A 21,223-nucleotide genomic window follows, 5' to 3' on the forward strand; every position below is an offset into this window, starting at 1 on the left:
AGCAAATAACATTTGGATAATTCATTTTGGTGTCTATTTTGAAAAACAACTTTGAAGTTTAAAAAAAAAAAAAAAATAACAGAGGGCAAACAAGGGTGAGCATTGGCATAGAGGGCAGGGAATGGGTGAGCTTCAGCGGCGTCAACCAGAAGTGACTAACGGCCCAAGACCATCGATCGGCGATCCTTGTTGGAGCAGATCTCGTCGACTAAAGCTAAGCGAAGCTCAAGTGAGTTGCACTTGAGTCACGCGAACCCGAGGTCACCTCATTGGGAGTAACACAACCTAGGTGCGGCAACCCCAACATCACGCGACTTCGGACGAGGCATCCCCTAAGGCCACATGACCTCAACAAAGCACCATCATGAATCTAGTCTGCAATGTTTGGGTGATTCTAGGATTTTTTATATTGGGAATTTGCAAAGTCGAACCGTCTCGTAGACCATCAACACCTCCACATATATGATTAGGAGAAGAAGACAAACAGTTTCAAACAAGATTATAAAATAAAAATATTAATGATTTTGGAAGGAAAAAATCATTAATCCTAAGGAAGCGAGCTTCCGAAAATGCTTAATCCTACCATTTCTAAAAGTGCATGCAAAAAGAATTTGTCAAATATCCAAAAAAAAAAAAAATTCAAGGGCTTTAGAGGTTCAAAACTCTCTAAGGAAAGCTAATTTCCAAGAGCATCCCCGACTACGGTGGACCCGCAGGCGCTAGGAGGAGTTGCCACGTCAGAGCTCAAGAAGCGAAGAGATGATTCCACCACATCCCCTCTCCCCGGACACGGGACACGTGGCCGACGACCTTTCCAGCTTTTTCCGGTCATCCCTGCTCGACCTCTCCCGAACTTTCCTCTCCCTCTCTATTTATCGCCCTCCGCTGTTTGTCTCTTCCCGTACCTCTGCGCCGAACCTTATCGGGCTGTCGCAAAGCAGGAGTCGAATTTTCCTTGCTTGCTTTCCTGGGTCGCGTGGATTAGCTGACGGATATCGAGCACCATGAGTCGGGTCGTGCTGGACGGCGACCACTTGGTGAGCCACCTGCTGAATTTCCCGGAGAGCGTCGAGAAGCTCGCGTTCTCGTCTCGCCCGCACGATGCCGCCGCCGCCGCCGGCGAGGGCAAGGGCGGGGCGGGCATCCCTGCCGATATCCTGGAGACCCCGAAGGAGTACGTGTTCTACTTCGACGTCCCTGGCCTCTCCAAGTCTGATGTCCAGGTACTCTTTCGTCACCCCCCATCCCCTGCTTCTTGCTCATTCATTGCGCGAGATTGTGTCGTCCATGGCCTTTTAGTTCGATGCAGTTCTTAGGATGGGCTTGATAGTTGAGCATTGCAGTTCTAGTTTCCGGTAATGACTGCGGGGTGGTACGGAGATTTCGTCGGATGCGGCACGATTCGTCCCTATATTTGCCAAAGTACATAGTCCCCCGACGTCGTGGTAATCGATTTTGCAGTGCGAGGTTGGATCCGTCCTCGTTTGTTGGTTGGGCATCATCACTTCTAAGTCTTTTAGTACACTTTACGTTGTTCTGATTGGATTGGTAAAAGTTGGGGCTGCAAACCACTCGAGTTAGTGGTGAGCTATTCGATCCACTGGTCGGCACGGTTCATCTGAGTACTTCAATTCGAGCGCGAGCTCTGACTATTCAAGTCGAGCTCAGGCCATGCCCAGCACTCCAGTCGAGCTTTGAATATTGAACTGTGACTGGCTGATATTAGTTGGTGCTGGGATTTAGGGAGCAGACAGCAGAAGGGTTTTGGAAAGAAAATACGATGACCATATGGCTCTGCATAATTTGAATGAAAGGTGTCGCACAGGATACACGTGCTTGTCCTTTGAATCGATCACGATTTTTCAAGCGTCATTTTTCTGCAAGTTTGACCTAGTGTTGCGCCTCCTGTAGTTGCTGGCGGTGGTGACTGAATCGCACGACTTTGCAATGCAGGTGACCGTGGAAGACGATCAGAAGTCGCTGGTGATAAGGAGCAACGGGAAGAGGAAGCGGGAGGACGCGGTGGAGGACGAGGGCTGCAAGTACGTGAGGCTGGAGAGGAGGGTGCCGCGGAACCTGACCAGGAAGTTCCGGTTGCCGGACGATGCCAACCCGTCGGCCATCAGTGCCAAGTGCGAGAATGGAGTGCTGACGATCACGGTGGAGAAGCTGCCTGCGCCCAAGCCGAGGATGGTCAAGGTTGCTATCAATTGAGGCCGAGCGTTGGCTGCCACCTTCTTGCCGGTTCATTGTTCAGTACTTTGTTCTGTGATTAGCCTTGTAGACAGATGAACTTCGTAGGATTAGGACAATGCTGAATAGGCTTTGGGATTGTTCCTTGTCGATGCGCGTGGTGTGACCCTCTTGTCAACGAGTATATGCCATATTGTGAAGAGCAATGAGTCCTCAATTCTGTCGTGCTCCCAACTTATGTTGAGATCTTATCCAGATTCGGGATGAAATCCAGGTTGTTCGAACGTGCATATGATCCTTTAAACTGTTTGTGCGCAAGGGCATTCCAATTCAGTGCACTGATCTCCAAGCGGCTAGCGTAACTTCGCAACTGTACACCATTAGTTCCTTACTTCATCTCTGCATTCCGAAGCAATGTGGTTTAACTCGAGTAAATTCCACGGAGTAGAAGTGAAAACAGCGTTGTCCTAGTTTCTCGAGAAATTTTGCATTCAAAGAAAGAAGGAAATGGGTTAAAGATTCGCAAGGAGACATAAGGAATGGGAAAAGTACTTTAAAAAAATAAATCTATCGTAATGGTATTGATTCAGTTTTCAATCTTTTAATAGAATTAATTTAGTTGGTATTACATGGATAATGAATCAATTTAGTCATTAATATTTTTATGTTGGTATTATTTCAGTTCATTGGGTCAATTTAGATAGGAAATCAATGTTGACATTTAAATATCTATTCAATATTTTTTATGTTAATATTATGTTTAAATTTGCCTTTCTTATTCATTTTTTTTTTTTTCTTTTTTTTTCTTTGTTGTGTGGCAAGTACTAACGATTGTTGGTGACTAGCTATAGCCTGATGACCAACCATAACCAAAGGTCACCATTCTCGAATCTGGCGAGGGCACGACCCTCATGGCAAAGGCAACCCTTGTCGAATTTGGGGAGGGCTCGACCCTCATCTCCTAGGGTTGAGCCCTCATCGGAGGCTATGAGGGTGATCCTTGCCCAAACCCAGGCCTTGAGGGTCGCTTCCCTTACCCAAGTCGTGAGGATTGTGTCCTTGCCAAGACTAATGAGGGCAACCCTCAGCCATGGGATGATGCCTTCATTGGCCCACGGCTGTGGCTAGTCGTTGGCCATAGCCAGTACTAGCCATAAGGCAAAGGAGAAAGAACATAAAAAGATAAAAAAGAAAATTAATTTAAAAATAATTTTTAAAAAAATAGAAATGCCCATGTTGTTGGCCATGTCACATAACATGATTGGTGTCCACAATAGCGATTTTCGGTATAAATTAGTCGAATTTACTAAATTTGTAACAATACGAAAAGATTTAAAACTAAATTGATTCAATTAAAAGATTTAAAATTGAATTGATATTAATGTAACAAATTTATAACTTTTTTAATAATTTTTCCCATAAGAAAGGTGAAGCATTCCAACCATCTACACATCCTATTGACATGGCAAGAACGGTTGGCTGATTTATTACAAAGTTGTACCAATTTGAAGGTCTTAGCCTGCATGAGTACGCCATGGCGGTTTTTCTGTACTATGATTCTAGTTTGTCCAGGCCCCGTATCTCAATTTTTACAAGAAGGCCGATGATCATTTTAGCGTAGTTGTAACTGTAATCTCATTTGCAAAACGAAGCTCTTTATATCACTAATTATTGATTTTGGTCATTGCTCTCTTCTTCTCTTTATTTTAAGTTGTAATGTCGTATCCTCATCATTATTCAAAGCGACATCTTTCTTTAGTACATGTAAATCAAACCTTTTCAGGATTAGGACTAGACACTAGTCTGTTATGGATTGAAAGAGCTATACATTGCATGAAAATCGATGGTTATTCTATTGAGGTGTGGGTTATGAGATGTATGTTGATGCAAGGTTAATTTTAAAAATTTCAATATCTAGTGAAATTCACCTTCTTAGTTATAACGTATTTATGGGGAAGCTTTAAAAAAAAATTATTTTTTGTTCCTATTTCTTTCCCAATGCAAAATCATAATAAGCCAACCTTTTTTTTTTTTTTTTTTTTTATGTACATTGAAGTTTTAGGTGCTCGGTAACATAATATATAAAAGCACATTCAGTAGCAATGATAAATAGTACTGGTCGAAAGTAAAATAAAATCACCCCAAAACAACAAAGAGCTCAAAATCCCACTCTGGAGAGACCTAATAGATGAACATGATTTGAGTTAGGAGTGAGCGGTTCTATGTTGTTGTGGCAGGACCTTTTTTTTTTCAGAAGGTATGTAGGGAAAATGATAGTGGAAACAAAATGGGGCGTTGCTTGCGAGGAAAAAAAAAATCAATGTCAGCCGTGGCGTTTGCATCCACGAGTTGGTTTGTACAATGCTAAAGGTCTAAGGTTTTGAACCGGCTTTGAGTAATCACAGAGATGATAGGACCTCTCTTTCTCCACCAGCCAACAAATGGTAATATGAAATGACGACCCTTGACTTTTTCTTGTTACAAGAGATCCACGGAAGAGTAAGCATGATTCTCGAGTAAACTTTGAAATTAACTTTAGAATTTAAGACAATGTAGATTCCAAGTTCCGAGATATATATGATAAGTTTTGGGTTTTAACAAATGGGGAATCGGTTTCAATGAGAAAGTTCACCAATTCTCACTTTCTAGTTTGAATGAATCGATGGGACTTGAAATTGGGTTGATTCCCACTAGTCTAGTTACCGATTTTATTTTGAATCATACTCACCTCTAATTTGAGTCACATGCTAAATGCACATACACATGTTCTCATATAAATAGATTGATGAAAAGGAAGTTACTTATTTTTTTCATTGATAAATCATGAAATCATTTGACTTGTTCTTAGTTTATTTAAAACTTCGCTTGAAAAAGTTAATGCTTAGCTACGCCTAATAATAAATATAGTTAGTATTATTTTTGTTAAACAACATTTGTCGTGTAAAACAATTAACTATATTTTTTCTTATTTTATTACGCCATGATATTTTCACTTAATTTCGGCAATAATATATAATACTTTCATCCAATATGAAAAATTCAAATTAGTTATTGTCGACATAAATAATAATTTTAAAAAAGAAATTAACAATCAAACGAGAATACTAATTTAAACTTGAAAAAGGTGCTATGAGGATACAAGTCGTTATTCATTATATGTATAAGGGGTAATGATAGGGATGATCCTTGAACTTTTATTAAATAGTCAATACAACACATGAACTTAATTCAATCTAGTTAATGAACTTCCAAAATCCACTCAATATGGTCATCCTATTACATATTTTAACATCACTAATTGATATGACTATAATTTATGCTAACTTACTAGATTTGTCATGCCGGTATCTGTGTGACTTATAAAATGGCTTCCACATTATATCTCTCTCGTTGTTTAGGCTCAAAAGGTAACGGGAATTAGAAAAAAAAAAGGGGGCAAAAAGATTTGCTAACTTGAGAAAGTGACGTGACAATTCACATCATTATTTTAGCTCGATAAATGCCGACGTGATAGTTTATGTCTAAATAGTGCATGTAATGTGGTGGTACATTCATGTAGCACCAACACTCATCAAATTTCTAAAGTTCAGGAATTAATTAGACAAAAAAGAAAAAATCAAAGACCACATGAAGCATTCAAAAAAAAAACTCGCGAACCGCTCATACCATCATCTTTCTTATATAATTAAAGGAGAAAATCCAATGAATTAGCACGTCGTGATTTATACAATTTGATAAATGCATAAATTTATCACTTACAAGACAAGCTTCGAATTGAAAAACAAAATAAGAAATGATCAAACGGCTTCCAAGTTTTTTAGTAGAATTCTCTGAATTTCCCCATAAAATATGTTATAGCCAAAACACGAGGGACAAAACCGTCAAGAAAGAGGAGCTAGGGTTTCTTCCGGGGCACTGTCGTATAAAACGCACTCAAAGCAAATCGACCCAAACCCTCACTCTTTCTTCTCTTCTCTTCCGTCGTCGGCGTCACAAGCTTTCGCAGCGAAATCCTGCACCTCCCCGCGCTTCCTCCGGCGGCCCAGAGAGATAGAGAGAGAAAGCATGGCGACGGGATCGACCACCGCCGCGGCGCCGGCGAGGCAGCTGTCGCAGAAGGAGGCCGACATCCAGATGATGTTGGCCGCCGAGGTCCACCTCGGCACCAAGAACTGCGACTTCCAGATGGAGCGCTACGTCTTCAAGCGCCGCAACGACGGTTCGTCTCGCTGTTTCTCGTCACTTGATGCCTGCCCGGATCTGCCTTCCTTTCATTTTTTGAAGGATTCGCGACCCGGGTCCTGCGTTAAATTCGTAAAGTTTTGATTTTTTCTATTTTTATTTTATTTGGACGAGAGAATGTGCTGGAACAGTTCGAGGATCGTGCTTTAGAACTCGTGTTTATAGGTCAGGTTAGAGGAATTCGGACGGTTTTCCTTTGTTGGAGGTTGGGTTGAGATTTTGAGCTGTGCGAGGTGAATTTGTTGATTCGGAAGGATTTCAGTTGCGTCTTCACTATACATGCGTGTAAATGTGATTCGAGTTGTCTGGTGATGTTGTTGAATTTGAAGGAAATGGGATGGAGGTTGAACAGAGTATTTCGTTGATCATGTCTTTCAGCCCAAGTGGAGAATGGTATATTGATCTGTAGTGATTCTGTAGTCATGATCTTCTTAGTGGGTATGGTAGTTCTGCAACGGATTCTGGCTTTTTGATCCTTTATGTTTCCTGCAGAAGCAGTTCAACTTAATTTGTTCCTGGTATTGATTTTCAGGACTTGGTGCCTCTGTTGAGGCTCGGGTTCAAGTCTCTCTGAGTAGATAATTTATCCCAGATAGACTTTTCATGTCCTCAAATATCTTGTTGAAATGTGTGAACACCAAATTCTTGGAAGACAGTCATTCTATTAGTTCTGTGAATTGTTTTGTTTTTTTCGTTCTTGTGTAGCGAAGATATTGAGCACGGAGTGATTGTTACCTCATCTGGGTTTCTCTGTTTCATGCTGATGCACAAATGCTGTGATTTGCAGGTATTTATATTATTAACCTCGGAAAAACATGGGAGAAACTCCAGTTGGCCGCTAGGGTTATTGTTGCAATTGAGAACCCTCAGGACATCATTGTCCAGTCTGCTAGACCCTATGGTCAGAGAGCCGTTCTCAAGTTTGCCCAGTACACCAACACTCATGCCATTGCTGGAAGGCACACGCCGGGTACATTCACTAACCAGCTCCAAACATCTTTCAGTGAGCCGCGTCTTCTCATCCTCACTGATCCAAGAACTGACCACCAGGTGATTTGTCTTCTTATGATGTGGTTTGGCAGTTTAGACTTTGCAGTTCTTATTTTATCTAATGCCATGGCTGTATCTCTTTTCTACAATTTTGATGTTTCACATTTCATTTATTGTCATTATCGCACTTGCAGCCTATTAAAGAATCTGCTCTTGGGAACATTCCAACAATCGCTTTCTGTGACACTGACTCTCCAATGCGGTATGTTGACATTGGTATCCCGGCAAATAACAAGGGAAAGCACAGCATTGGGTGTCTCTTCTGGCTGTTGGCAAGGATGGTTCTGCAAATGCGTGGTACCATCACACCTGGCCATAAGTGGGATGTGATGGTAGGAGCTCACACTCATTTTACTAGCCCATTGCTCATTTGAATGAGTTAACATTTTGCATCCTACCTTACCAGAGAATAACAGTTTGACAGACATGTCATGCTTCTAATACGTATTGTGATTTGAGAGAAGCTTTAAGGTGGTTGATCATTCAAATAAAATAATAACAAGCTCGCTCTTGTTACTTGGGTGTAGGTCGATCTGTTCTTCTACAGAGAACCCGAGGAAGCGAAGCAACAGGAGGAGGAAGAAGCTATTGTTGCAGGCGATTATGGGATCACTGATTATGCAGCTGGACAAGCTATTCCTGACCAATGGACTTCTCAAATCCCCGATTCTCAGTGGGCTAGTGAAGCAGCCGCCCCGCCTGTGCCTGCAATCCAACCAACTGGCTGGACGGAGACAGGTACTTATCAGTATAATTTCCCGTAATTAATCTACATTTTTGGTTTGTAAGCGACCCTTAATTTTTAATTTCTTTTTAACAGCAGCACCTGTGGCAGCTGATGGGTGGGAAATTGCGGCTGCGCCAGCCCCAGCGCCAGCAGCAGCCCCTCCGGCAGTTGTTCCTCCGTCCAATAATGATGCTGGTTGGGAGTGAAAATTTTGGCAGTCCTTTGGGCGACATCCTTAGTTCTTTGTCTTTAAGGTTCGGGACTTGCTGGAGCATTAGTTCTATAGATGAGAGAGATTTTGCCATTAGTTTTTGTTATCCGATCAAAATGATATGATGTATTTGGTTCAACTGGTTTCTTATCTATGACAGTTATTTTTGCATTGTTTTGTCTTGCGAGATGCTTGTGCTTTAGGTTAAGGAATCTGCAAAACCAATAAGAAAATAGCAAGATAATAGAGTGACTTTGCATTATTTTGTTGGGGGAAAGTTAAAAAAGCAGCTTTTAGAAGAGAAAATCTCAAAATTAGTTGGGCTCTTAGGCCCTTGGCAAATGTATAATGTCTAATTTCATCCTTACCTTTAATTTTACTCTTCTTGTTCTGTTAAATACATGTGACTCGACTTTGGATTCATTCCAAATACTCTTTGATTGATAAAAAAAAGAGAGGGGTTGACCCACGCTGTGTTGTCTAGACTGAAGATGAACATAGGAGGTTTAGGGATGCGCATTGGTTTCGAAGATTGAGAAATATACACAAGAACGTGTATGCCTTGCCCGTGCAATGTACAAAATTTTCTGAGAAGCATCTACATCCTACGTTGCAAAAATGATCCTTCGAGTCTCTAGTACAAATTTTCGCCGAAGCTCCAAATCCCAAATGATAGAAAACGTAATGTACAAGAATGGGCAGAGAAGAAGCTACAATGCATTACTGGCAGGATAGAGATGGGGATGGCACCATTTATTTCCAGCAAATGATCGAAAAATCTAACTAATGCCGCATGATATTTACATGAGGTGATGTCCTTTCTCTTCTTGAGAGGGGTTGGCGCCGTTTTATTGCTTGCGTTAGAAACCCAGTCCTTCGGACGGGTCTGACTCGGATGAATTTGGTAAATGTCAAGTTTGTCAAAAAGCCGGGATCATAGGGACAGCATTTCTCCATCATTAACCCAACGGATGAAGTCATCGGAATATTCGCCTGAAGCCTTGCCGCGATCTGTGTGATTTCTGGCATGTTTCTTTTCCTACAAAGCAGAGGCAGAGAGGGGAAGAATCTTTCAGAAAAGGCATAGTGAAAATGAGAATTGGCGCAAATGACTTCGCAAGGAAACGTCAACCTTAAATGAACAATTGATAATCCGATAAATATGTCGAGGTATACTGACGATATCCAGGGCTCAAACACAATAGCAAGTGCAAGTTCATAAGGTTAATCCAGACGTCACACTATCAGACCATTGGAAAGAGCACCTGATTAATAACTAATAAGGTAGCACGCAAAATTTCTACTATACAAGATCAGATGATGCTGTACGTTGACATTAGGAGAGAAATGGACAAAAACTATTCATCGGACGGAAGATCACAATTCGCACCAAGTTCAGGGATGTACAGTATCTACCTCCCTCAGCAAAAACTGCCCCGGGTATCAAGTTTATGTATGTTCAGGCTGTGGGGGATGGAGGGAAACAAGCAAGATCATGCGTCACACGACACGAGTTCCATCAGGACATTCACTTTTAGCAGTAGCATATGCAAACAGGGTCGCAACATCTGGTCATGATAAGAAAATGGGATTGCGCTGGGAAAAGTGATCAGATGGATCACTCATTGATGTTTGCCAACTTTATCGCAAATCAGTAGATTGAGGGTTGAAGTGGGGAAAAAAAGCAAATGAAGCAAACTACAGCATTGAGAGACTGGCGAGGACAATTCCTTCAATTCATGCGCTCATGCCACGCATACCAACCAATGCATGTCAAGGAAAGTCCTAGAATTTTAAACTTAGCAGCAATAAGCGAAAACTACTGACCTTCCTTCCAAATGAAGACTTGCTTCCAGATAAGGTTGAAGCTGAATTTTGTCCGTTATCATTATCCTGTAGCAGGCCACTGATGGATGACCTGTATCCATTTAAAAGAGAAGCAAATTTGAGCTTGGCACAGATTTCCCAAACACGAACTTTGGAAGGCGTTAAGAAAAAGGAAGGAGATGACACATGACTAGAAATTCTAAGAAAAAAATGATCAAGAAATAAGCTGCTTCAGATAAACTGTTTGCTAAAGCATCAAAGGACAAAAAAAAAACTGATTTCTGTCAGCAAGCAAGTAGAGACATTTTTCAGAACGTCCTCCCACTGCTTATTTTCCTCCTACTCCTACCCTGATGAGCAGAAAGCCTCTACTTTCTTGCCTTTCTTCTTCTGCTGCTTCTACCTTCTTTTTGTGAAATCTGGTCTTGCTTGAGTATAGCAGTTTAATTTATGATTCACAGACCCATTCATCGTATTTGTCCATTCATTTGTACTTCTATTTACTGGTTTGAATGATCAATCCCTTTCTAGATCTGTAAATCCCCTTTTCACAATAGGGAAGATCGTCTTTATTCTCTTTTATCTAAGAGTAAATGGTAACAAAATAAAGAATATCACAGCACCAAACTTGTGCAGCGATTGATATATGGTTGGAGCTTGTTTCCTACTTGATGTAAGGATGGTGTAGCTCCAAAGTTTCATCCCTTTTCTAATTTCCATTCTTTAGGTTGGCTGCTGTGAATCACCAGTACTCAATTTTTTTAATTATATTTAGTATTACAGACGTCTTGAGGAAGGAAATCATTATTCCCCAAAATGGTTTTCATGTGAATATGATTAACTAAAAGCGGTTGGTTTCCATGAAAATACTACTAAAAAAGGAGCTTTCAATGTAAAAACGGCATCCATATGCTTTTCTCATCTCAAAATTCTGTCAAGAATCTTAACATCTTACACATCTATGTATACGTGTTTTTACGTGAATGTCTCCCACTCGGGATGATCTTTGAAGCCAGATCCACCACACTCTGGTGGATTCTTTTATGATGCACATGAATGAGGTGCTTTGTGGGTTTCCATGGGAGTACTTGAGTTGAAGGTTTGGTTTTGCCATGTTATCCGAAAACAGAATGCCCCAAAGAGAATAGCTAACATCCGTTATTTTTGGCATAATCAAAAACATCCATTGAATTAACTCCACTTTAATGCTTCGCTTTTACCAGAAAGATTCCAAAGTAGAAAGTAAGTACACTCGAGAGGGTACCTTTCATATAAATCTTCGTCAAAGGAATTTCCCGATGAAGAAAGCCGATCCACGTCCAGAAAGTTCGAACAGTTGCATTCATCGCCATGTTTATCAAGGCAAATGTAATCACTTTCAGGACAGTCATCCTCTTTTACATCCTTAAAAAGTTGTGTAGGTTCCACAGAAGTTGTACATCTGTAAAAAATTGCAAATAAGCACTAATTAAGTCAAAGACATAAGCAAACAAATTAACTCACTCCAATTGATGAGTCCAGTTCGGTTTTTAAGACAGGCATCTGAGAGAAACTTAAGGAAGAAAATCGAAAATATGAGTGATGGTCATCTCATTCACCATCTGGTTTTATAGTGCTATCCAGATCCATGAAAATTGACACTAGTCTTCATCATTAGTACATCTAAAACAGAACCTTGGGGCCTCAATAATCCCACAACCGTAGTAATTCTTATGCTCAAGAAACCATAACCTTTTCTTTCCGATCTATAAAGTTGGGACAGATGCGGTGGTTCTTTTAACGTTTTTTATGTGCATGTAGAGTGACATGGGATAAATGTGCCGTGCTAAAATGCTATTGGAAAGGGACGAAACGTGCTCGTGACACACACGTGTTCATTATCGGCCATTATTTTTAATACCAGTGATCAAAGTTTTCAGGTATTTTGGAACAAAACCAATTTTGGACGGAAATTCGAGAAACTGGCGCCACGTCAAGGGAGCTCTGGAGTCAAAACGAGTACGTTCAGGGGATTTTGGAACAAATTCAAATTCGGGGGAAGCTTAAGAAATGGGCCCCACTTTAGGGGACGCATTCCCCCTAGATATAATGACTAATGACTATTAAGGATCATTTCTTGTTACAGGTGAACAGTTATTTTTTTTGGTCGGTTACGGGTGAACAGTTGAATAATAGAAAAGCCACGATATTCACTGTTAACAATTGGTGTACATGCATTTCTTTTTGAATTTAAGTTTTCACCTACTCTATTGTTAATGCTTTAAGTTGATCTCGCTTGACGTAATTGAACAACTACTATGAAACAAATGCATATACTTAGGAAAAAGAATATCACCGGAATTAATTAGAAACGATGGAGACGTAAATTTTAGTTTTTTCTTTAGTAATTTGTATAGTGCTTTTTTTCTTACCATGATTTCCCCTTCGGTTGTAAGTTTTCGCAGGAAAGCCTAAGAGTTCTAAGAATAATATGTGAATATCATGGGGTCAAACTTAATGGGTTAACAAGTCTAGTGGGGTTGAAGGCTTAATATGAGGTGCAAAACAAGTTTCTCCTTAGCAAAAGTAAGGAAACAAAACTTCAGTGGGTGCAATTGCACCCACTATCTCCACATAGTGCCTTCCCTTCATATAATGTTAAAGATCAGGACAATTATGAAAACGATATTCCCCATGTAATAGCTCCTCTTTAATATTTCAAAATGAGCTGGCCTAGCCTCAGAGTGGTTTAGCAATTTAGCCTATATCTCTTTCTTTGATTATGTAAGTTGGGCCTGTTTAAATCATGTACAAAGATAAGGCAACCTCTTTTCCCTCGAAAAATAGAAGGAAGAATCAACGTATCGATAGTGTTTATATAAGTAGGACAAGAACCTACGATAATATCAGAAAGAGAATTTCTCTGCCATAAATTCTGTCTTCAACCCAGAAAATATAAGAAACGGGACTTATGTGGGAGAACCCTAAAAGGAAATGAGGATAGTGTGAAATGTCAAGCGACCATACCTTTCATCAGATAGGTCACTTTCACAAGTCGAAATCTTGAACGTCGACTCTGAAAGACCTTTTCGAGTCCCTTCTGCAATCTCAGAGAGTGGTTGATTCTGAACTAGACTTTTGGTCGCTATTGGAGTGTTGGTTTCCAGGAGAATATTACCATCAGAGAGTGATCTTCTGATAAATGACCTACAAACAACATAGATAGCAGTTTATTTTCGGAATTAAGTCTCCTTCTATGCGACTCTTTCTAGACATCGCACCAGAAGGGAGAAATAAGTAAGTGCCTGTTATTTTTTCTCAAAGCAGCATTCTTTACGTGAATTATCCACAAATTCTCTGATATTTACAAATAAAGTAGTCCGGGTCCTGAGGAGTCTGAAATCTGTCAGCCTTGCATCTCTATTGAGTAATGCCTCCTAACTGTGAGGGACTCCACAATGCTTATTCCGATTAGATATTTGCCACTTATAGACAACGTATGGTCAATCATAAGCTCCTAAATCTGATATGATGAACTTTAATAACTCAAAAATAAGGAAAAAAACATTTTGTACCTAGGAGTCTCTTCAGTATTTTTAGCACTGTGCCTTCCAACGCTGTGATGATGGTCTGAATCCAGCTCCCACAAAGCAGGCTTCCCTTGTTGAGGTTGAAAATATCCCAAAAACCTGCATAAATTGTCAATTGGCATACTTAAATAAATGCCTTATGCTAAGTTATGATGAGAGAAAACGACACAAAAAGATGCTCTCAATTCTACTTTAAATAATTGCTGACAAAAAGCTAGTTTACATACACATTGATGGCATCCTGTTTTTCTGCATCTATATACGCATTGCTGTAATACCGTTGAAGAGTTCTTAGAAACTCCTGGGACTGCGTTGCTGCTTTCCACTGACCCCTTCTCTCAGAAAATATCTGTTTAAGATAAAATGAAAATCAAGGTGTTGAGCGTAAAGGCCACTGAATTGCAAAAAAAATAAGCATGAGCAGAACTGTAGCAACAAAAGAATAAGGATGAACAGAACTGTAGCACCAATTAGGATCCAGAGTCCAGATTTAGAGTATACCAAAAACAAAGTGGCCATGAATTTTCTATGTGACAAAATCTGACAGAACACATTGGGCATGGTTTTGGCATATCAAACCAAAATGAATCCATCTCACAACTCAGCGACTTCAAATTTCAAAACCAACTCATTTCCACCACTAAAATTTCAAAAGCAAGCACAGAAATCAACATAAGTCATTCAAACACAATGATGACTTCAACTCGCTATTAAAATTGATCAGAATATACTGCTCCTCATAATGATGACTTCTCACATTGTAAGATTAGCATTCATGTGTTTCGTATGCACACAAAAACTACATTGGTTCAAGCACAGATTTCCCGATGAAAACAAGAAAGAAAAGTAAAGTTTCAAGCAGTTGTTAAATTGAAGGCCACCCCAGCACATTGACATGCGTACTACTCATCCCTGTCCTTAGATGCTTCATGCAAAAGAGGTCGAAATTGATTACTATTTTTTACTTCTACAGGGCATAGAAGCAATATGAAATTCGGTTGTATAAATGTCACAAACAAGAGTGACACACACAACTAGAACCTAAGCAAACTCCAGAAAGAACATCACAGATCTTATCGTTCCATGGTTTTAGCACACAAAGTCACGCATTACTAAGTTTTGTGAATGTTTAGATTTTAGTTTTAGCAGAAATCTTGGTTTCCAAACCTCTTGCAGCGCACATTCAAGTCATCCCTAGAAAAAGTCTATGATTATATCAAGGTCGACAGAATCTCTCATTTTAAAGTCTCTTGTAGATCCAATAAATTTTTTATGGCTTCAAGAGAAATATGCGTCCAGACCCACGGATTGCTAAAGTGTCCACTCTTAATTACAAAGTAATTTCTTTATTTCTGCCATCAACCTCACATGATATCCTTTTCTTCTCTTTTCTCTTTGGTTTGTAGTGCAGGCACCCATATTCGTTCTTTCCAAGTGTCAAGGAGACATAAGAGCATGGAAAATGGGAGAAAAATGACCTTGTTATGTGCAGCAGAACCTCCATATTGCAAGGCAAGTGTGTCGCCCATTGTCTCGTAAATCCTCATCAAATCATCTGCCAAGGGATCATGTAACTCAATGTTTTCAGATTCCATATATCCCATTGAGTGCAGCTGCCTTCCTAGAGCAACCAAACCATATGCATATTGGGCAACATTTGTGCGATCTAGACAGTCTATGCAATTGGTCCTTAAAACCCCCTTCTGAAACAATGGCAACTTCAATTTTGAGCAACTGCTGCTGCTGCTGATTTCTGTTTCCAAGCTATCAGCATCATCACCATTGTTGGAGAAATTCAGAGAACTGCAGTCAGAACTATCGCTATTCCTGTAGCATTTTATATGTCAGTAAATTGCCAGCAGAGAACTTGTAGCATACAGTAATGAGATCAGAATAAGATCTGACAAGATCCAACTACATAATTCGCCAGAATTGAAAAGTCAATCTGTAGTTTGGCTCAAGCAAATGAGGATGAAGATTTGCACTCAAGGACAAGCGGCTTCTCTGGTAACACTTACCCAAAGTATGATGAAATCATCGATCCCTCTATCCTTGAAATGGAAGACACTTGGCAATAAAAAATGCCAGTCAAGTCTACTGTGTAGACAGCCACCTTGGTGAGAAGTTCCAATACATTGGCAGAAATGCTGTGAACCAGGACAAGCAAGAATAACGTTTCAACCATCATTTCAGTATAACATCACATCCCATAAACAGGAAAAGGAAAGACCTATCACCTTCTAAAGTGCTTGTGCAGATCCCAATGCAAAAACCGCAAACGATTCTCTGCAGGTAAGGTTTTGTTGATACATCTGATAGCATTTGCGAATTCTGCACGAAGTATACGTTCTCGAGGCTTCTTTTCATATGTCTGTCAAAAGATAAAAAGAGAATCGGGAAGAAGAGAGATGAAGTTAATTGCAGATAAAACTTCAGAAAAGTCATGGCAAATGCTGTTATATAATGCTTTTCTAAACACAGAACTAGGAGAGATGTAAACCTTGATCAAGTTCAGTATAATTATTGGATTTCCGTATCTTTTGACCAGATTTTCGAAATGAAGTTTCGTGGCTTCATAATTGGGATCTCTGTTTAATACTTGATAAGAAAAGAAAAATGGCATAGTTAGATGGGAAGATATTGGTAAAGTTATGGGGAAACAATACAAAAAACAGAATTTATATCTTCACAAGCCTCACATGTTATATCAGGCTTAAGATTCAATCGTGAAGTTTCTTGTGACCAGAAAAGAGGGATTGAGCCCCGGTTCTGCACAATAGAACTGATTTGCACTGGGCATCCTTCAGGTACGTCTTCAATCACGATCTGCTCTGTCTCAACATCATTAGCTACTCTGCCTTTCTCATTGACGCCTCTTTTGAGGTATCTGCACAAGAGATGAATTAGCAGGATCAGGCATAGGACGAGCAAATGAAGAGGAAGACTGGCCTATTTTTATTGCTATAAAAAGTAATAAAGAAAAGAAAACAGGATAGATAGATGCATGGAAAAGCATGGGTATTTTCCAGATAGATTCTTCCTTGGAATACCAAATAGAATCTATTACCTGGTGCCAGCATAATGCCGCGAGCGTCTAGCAATCAGGGTGAACCAGAATTGCTTGCCCAAGAAAGAAAGCTTCTCCTGATACGACACAGCAGCAGTGAACACAACGTCATTCTCTCATTCTCTCAGCTAGGTACATGATTTCTTGCACAAATTATCATTGAAATGCATGAGGATGCTTTTTAACTTAGCTGCATGATGCTATTCTCGGTACAAACCATTTTAATTGATTAACAGTTAGATGAGTAAGCTAAAGACTGAATATTGATTAAATGGAACGGCAACAACAAAACTAAGCCATATCCCATTAAATAGGTCTGGCTATAAGAATTGTTTTACGCCCTTGCGCTTCATCCTGTATAACAATAATTCGGTAAAAACTCTGATTGAAGTAATTCACAATCCATACCTGGTGAAAGAACCCATGTACCAACGCGACTGTCCACAAGGTATTCTTGAGGTTATTCCGAATTCCACGTGTCAGATATTCATTCCAAACAAACATTGTATCATAGAGGCTCTGCCCAGACTCCTGATCACACAGGTTCTTCTGAAGGCTACGCATAACATCATATGAGTAGCTGAAGAAGAAGTCCTTCGTAAGATCAACCACGCACAGGAGCTTCTTGTATCTATGGGGATGATCAAAAGGCAAAGCATCTGGTTAAAACACTGAACAGGAGAACAGATCGAACACAAACTATAAGTGTAATCCAACAATTTGAACCACAAAAGTGAAAAAGAATCAACAGTAATCTGCTGCTGACACCTTGTATCAATCATTGCATTACAAGACCAAGGGGGCAATGTTCACCCTGTCCATTTGCAGTAAAATAAACTAGCAATGACTTCAAGAAAATTCAAACACTAAATAGGATGCAGTCGTAAAGTTTGATATCCTTATGCCACAGCTACAAACTAACTGGTCATCCAATGCATGAACATAAGTGAAGAACCAAGGCATCTTTAACTGAAACTTGATCTTATGAGACCACTGCCTTTGATTAAATTAGGAATAGAATGTTGCAAGACAAATGAGATTTTCTTCATCTTGTAGCAGTGCAATACGAGTAATAAGAAAAAAGGGAGTTATCTCAGCCCATCCTAAGTTCCAAGTCCAACAATTGCAATCAAGCTGAAGAGGACACATAACATATTTGACCATTAAATCAATCTTCAATTCACAGGGGAGAAATGGCCATCTGAATGCTAATCTCTTAGGTATCTTCTTAACAGTAGCGAGGTATATTACATTTACTCTCAGAATGGACAAAAGACCTGTTTTCGCTCTTAGAAAAAGCCATATTTGTCTGCACTTGAGAATTTGGGATTGGAATCATGTTGCTCTTGCTGATTGAATATATAGCATGGCCACAAATATCACCAATCTTCCTTCTCTTTGTAATAATCAGCATGTAAAAGGGCCCCAAGAACTTGATGAACCCTAGAAAATACAGAAATGCCATGAGTTTCATGGTAAAATGAGTCGCTCAAAGATTGAGTTTGGGTACAACATACCAATAATTCCATAGCATGCAGTCACAAACTTAAGGCCGCCACTCGCAACGTTTCCTTCATGTATCCGATTTAGCAGGTCACAACACTCTTGCTCTGTATATGTGGTAGGATCCTCAAGCATGTTTAGCTCAGAAGGTTCTGATCGATCAATTTTCAACACTCTCCAAAATGTCCTGTTTTTGTCCCTTCCGATCATGTAGAAATTCTGTCACACATGTGAGGATGAAAATTAACACATTAGCCTATCTAACGACCTATAAAAAGAGATGGAAACGAGCGGGTACGGCAAGTCCTTTTGTTGGTGAGTTTCTCAATATTGAAAAAACTTATAATTATGGAATCAACTCAGTCATCAGATTTCAAACGCCAAATAACAAAAATTTAATCAGAACTAAAAAAATAAATAAACATTTATGTGATTTGGATCTGTTCACAACACTACGAAAGCATGACAAAATCAACTGGATTTTCACATATGTACGCCCCCTCTTGCCTCCTTCATTGTTAGAAACATTTAGTGGTGTGGGAACATGGCCTCCACAATAACTTCAATAACTTTGATCAGAGTTCTAGACTCAAAGTGCCACTTCATACGGTGAGAAACATGCCATAGCTTAGGTAAATTTTAACAGACAGACGATTCGCAGCATCCGGACTGCCATGTTTTCTAAAAAGCGGTACCAGTGACGGTAAAATCAAGCAGACGTATATCTAATCCTCAAACTCAAGGAAGTACATCCCGAGAGATCCAATCTAGCAAACACATAGTAATCTCGCCCGTCTCAACTCCTGAAATCTTCGATTACAACAATTAGTGAACTTCCTGCATCACCAAGCAAGATGAATCTCATCTCATGCGACCATCCGAAAACGAAATGAAACTAAAACAGTCCCCCTTTCACAGTGCTCCTCACCGTATGGATTTCCAAGAAGGAAGGAACAAGGTGAGGCGGATGGATCATAGCAAATCAACGGTCAAACCACAATCGCAGACTCAAAAAACGATCTGAGACAGCTTGCGACGCACAAAACGAGAGGACTAGCCGATTCATATTCACCGGAAGAACTTAAACCAGCCAATCGCAACCAGCAAAAACAAGAGAAACTCAACCACGTCCGAATCGAGCGGGAAAAAAGAAGAAGAAGCAAGCACTTGCGCCGTAGCAAGAAGCGAAGCTAGCATTCCTAAAACCGATCTACGCGAACTCAGTCCATCCACGGAGAGCAGACACAGCAGCCGCAGCCGAAGTGGCAAGGTGGCAGGCGCTCGGAAACGCGCGCAGAAAACGTCCCGGGCAAATGCTCGTACGCACATACCGAGCGAGTCTCGTAGAGCCTGAATTTCTGCAAGCGGTAAGCGCCGCCGGCCTCGGCATCGTCCTCGATCCGGCACCGCTGCTGCTGCTGGGGCGGCTCCGCCGCCATGACGCTCGCCTCCGCGAACCTCGGGCCTCCCTCTCTCTGCTTCCGCCCAAGCTCGGCCCGGGGACTCAGCCGGACATGTCGGCTCGCCAAGCGCGGGCAAGCCACCTCGCGAGGCCGCAAATCCGCACGCGCGGCGGCAGCACCGCACCGCACCGCACCGCACAGCACCGCCGAGTCGCGCGCAATCTAGCCGGGACCTCCCGGACGACCGACAAGCGAGCGAGCGAGCAAGAACGCGCGAACGCGCGAACGCGACGGAACGAAAGCGAAGCTGGAAGACGGAGGAGGAGGAGAGGTTGTGACCGGGAGAAGTTAAGCCCTGAATGCGCGACCGGGAGGCAGATTGAGAGTTCTGCGGATGAGCAGGGCGAAGGATTTGGAGAGAAGGGGGAGAGAGGAGAGAGAGACCTCCGGCCACCGTGTCCACACGAAATTTCAAAAAAATTAAAATTAAATTAGGAATTTGCGAAATAAAAATAAAATAAAAGAGCCAGAGAAAAAAAATATACAAAAACAAATGATGGCAATGGCTGGGTATTCGTTCCGCCGGGTTGGCGAACTCCCCATGAATTATTCTCGATTATTTTAACGTATTGTAAACCTACGTACGGAATCATGTCTCAATTATTACGTTTTCGCAACAAAAGAAGAAGAAATGTCTCGATTATTGCGCTTCTGCTCCGGGGCTTCATTATCGTGCTTTGTTTCTTGTAATTATTACGGGACTGGTGATGTGAAAATGAGGTTTGTAATTCGGTATTCCGGTCAAAATCGAGCGTTGGTCAAACGACGGTCAAATGCCAATAATTAGCGGGACTTTTGGACATGAGGATGTGGCCGAGGGGAAATGTCGCGAGGGGGCCATGATTGTCGATCGAGAAATTAACGCGCGAAAACGCTTAATCTTCGTGATTACGGAGAATTATAAGCGCGATTTTAAATTTTTTCAAAGCATACTTGGTCAACCCTCGAGTCTATATATATATATACATGTGTGTATACATATATATGGTTTTCCCTGCTGAAGGCAGTATTATTAGGTCATTGCCTACATCACCAACCTATGTGTGGCTGATTATAAGATGTATGATGACTATACAAGAGATAATTAGCATATTAACAAATAGCTAATATCTTTTTTGATGTGTTCCATGTTTTCTGTGTGGTTTTTGTCATCTTGAGTAAGCAAGTGCGTCATCATATAAATTTTTTGAATCATATTCAGTTAACCCTCAAGCATATACATCTGCATATATATATATATATATATATATAGTGTGCGTGGTCTTCCTTGCCAATAAATATACTATAAGGCGATTGCTTACATCACCGAATTATGTGTTGCTAATTATTGGATGCTTGATGGTTATATGGGGAATAATTAGCTAATACTTA

General features: G+C 40.6%; 3 protein-coding genes across 4 annotated transcripts; 2 read left to right on the forward strand and 1 right to left on the reverse strand.

Moving 5' to 3' along the window:
• The first annotated feature begins 885 nt into the window (after positions 1-885).
• Positions 886-2,483, forward strand: LOC104419505 (17.4 kDa class III heat shock protein). Its single transcript, XM_010031180.3, has 2 exons — positions 886-1,223; positions 1,954-2,483. The coding sequence occupies exons 1-2, from the start codon at positions 1,005-1,007 to the stop codon at positions 2,212-2,214; spliced, it is 480 nt and encodes a 159-aa protein (XP_010029482.1). The 5' UTR covers positions 886-1,004; the 3' UTR covers positions 2,215-2,483.
• A 3,658-nt stretch (positions 2,484-6,141) lies between these two features.
• Positions 6,142-8,605, forward strand: LOC104419506 (40S ribosomal protein SA). 2 transcript variants are annotated; one of them, XM_010031181.3, is made up of 5 exons: positions 6,142-6,412; positions 7,223-7,485; positions 7,620-7,817; positions 8,013-8,223; positions 8,306-8,605. In XM_010031181.3, the coding sequence occupies exons 1-5, from the start codon at positions 6,259-6,261 to the stop codon at positions 8,416-8,418; spliced, it is 939 nt and encodes a 312-aa protein (XP_010029483.1). In that variant the 5' UTR covers positions 6,142-6,258; the 3' UTR covers positions 8,419-8,605. The 2 variants fall into 2 exon arrangements, with proteins under 2 accessions (XP_010029483.1, XP_010029484.1); XM_010031182.3 differs by having other exon boundaries at positions 8,309-8,605.
• A 341-nt stretch (positions 8,606-8,946) lies between these two features.
• Positions 8,947-20,209, reverse strand: LOC104419508 (phosphoinositide phosphatase SAC2). The gene is made up of 16 exons (XM_010031184.3): positions 19,721-20,209; positions 18,404-18,608; positions 18,164-18,329; positions 17,295-17,517; positions 16,887-16,963; positions 16,519-16,706; positions 16,320-16,417; positions 16,057-16,190; positions 15,838-15,966; positions 15,298-15,646; positions 14,047-14,168; positions 13,805-13,918; positions 13,257-13,436; positions 11,515-11,691; positions 10,251-10,341; positions 8,947-9,462 (listed from the first exon to the last, which is right to left on the reverse strand). Exons 1-16 carry the CDS (start codon positions 19,826-19,828, stop codon positions 9,358-9,360), a joined length of 2,466 nt encoding a protein of 821 aa, XP_010029486.2. The 5' UTR covers positions 19,829-20,209; the 3' UTR covers positions 8,947-9,357.
• Positions 20,210-21,223: the final 1,014 nt, after the last annotated feature.

Source organism: Eucalyptus grandis, chromosome 9 (assembly GCF_016545825.1).
Source record: "Eucalyptus grandis isolate ANBG69807.140 chromosome 9, ASM1654582v1, whole genome shotgun sequence".
In the NCBI taxonomy this organism is placed as follows: domain Eukaryota; kingdom Viridiplantae; phylum Streptophyta; class Magnoliopsida; order Myrtales; family Myrtaceae; genus Eucalyptus; species Eucalyptus grandis.

Bases quoted from the DNA above. Each gene is read 5' to 3' on its own strand.
- LOC104419505 (XM_010031180.3), top strand. From the start codon at position 1,005: ATGAGTCGGGTCGTGCTGGACGGCGACCACTTGGTGAGCCACCTGCTG. The intron at 1,224-1,953 runs GTACTCTTTCGT...TTTGCAATGCAG, and splicing joins TCTCCAAGTCTGATGTCCAG to GTGACCGTGGAAGACGATCA.
- LOC104419506 (XM_010031181.3), top strand. From the start codon at position 6,259: ATGGCGACGGGATCGACCACCGCCGCGGCGCCGGCGAGGCAGCTGTCG. The intron at 7,818-8,012 runs GTAGGAGCTCAC...ACTTGGGTGTAG, and splicing joins GCCATAAGTGGGATGTGATG to GTCGATCTGTTCTTCTACAG. The intron at 8,224-8,305 runs GTACTTATCAGT...TCTTTTTAACAG, and splicing joins AACTGGCTGGACGGAGACAG to CAGCACCTGTGGCAGCTGAT.
- LOC104419508 (XM_010031184.3), bottom strand. From the start codon at position 19,828: ATGGCGGCGGAGCCGCCCCAGCAGCAGCAGCGGTGCCGGATCGAGGAC. The intron at 14,169-15,297 runs GTCATTTTTCTC...TATCTTAAACAG, and splicing joins GTTCTGCTGCACATAACAAG to ATATTTTCTGAGAGAAGGGG. The intron at 13,919-14,046 runs GTATGTAAACTA...CAATTTATGCAG, and splicing joins AAACAGGATGCCATCAATGT to GTTTTTGGGATATTTTCAAC.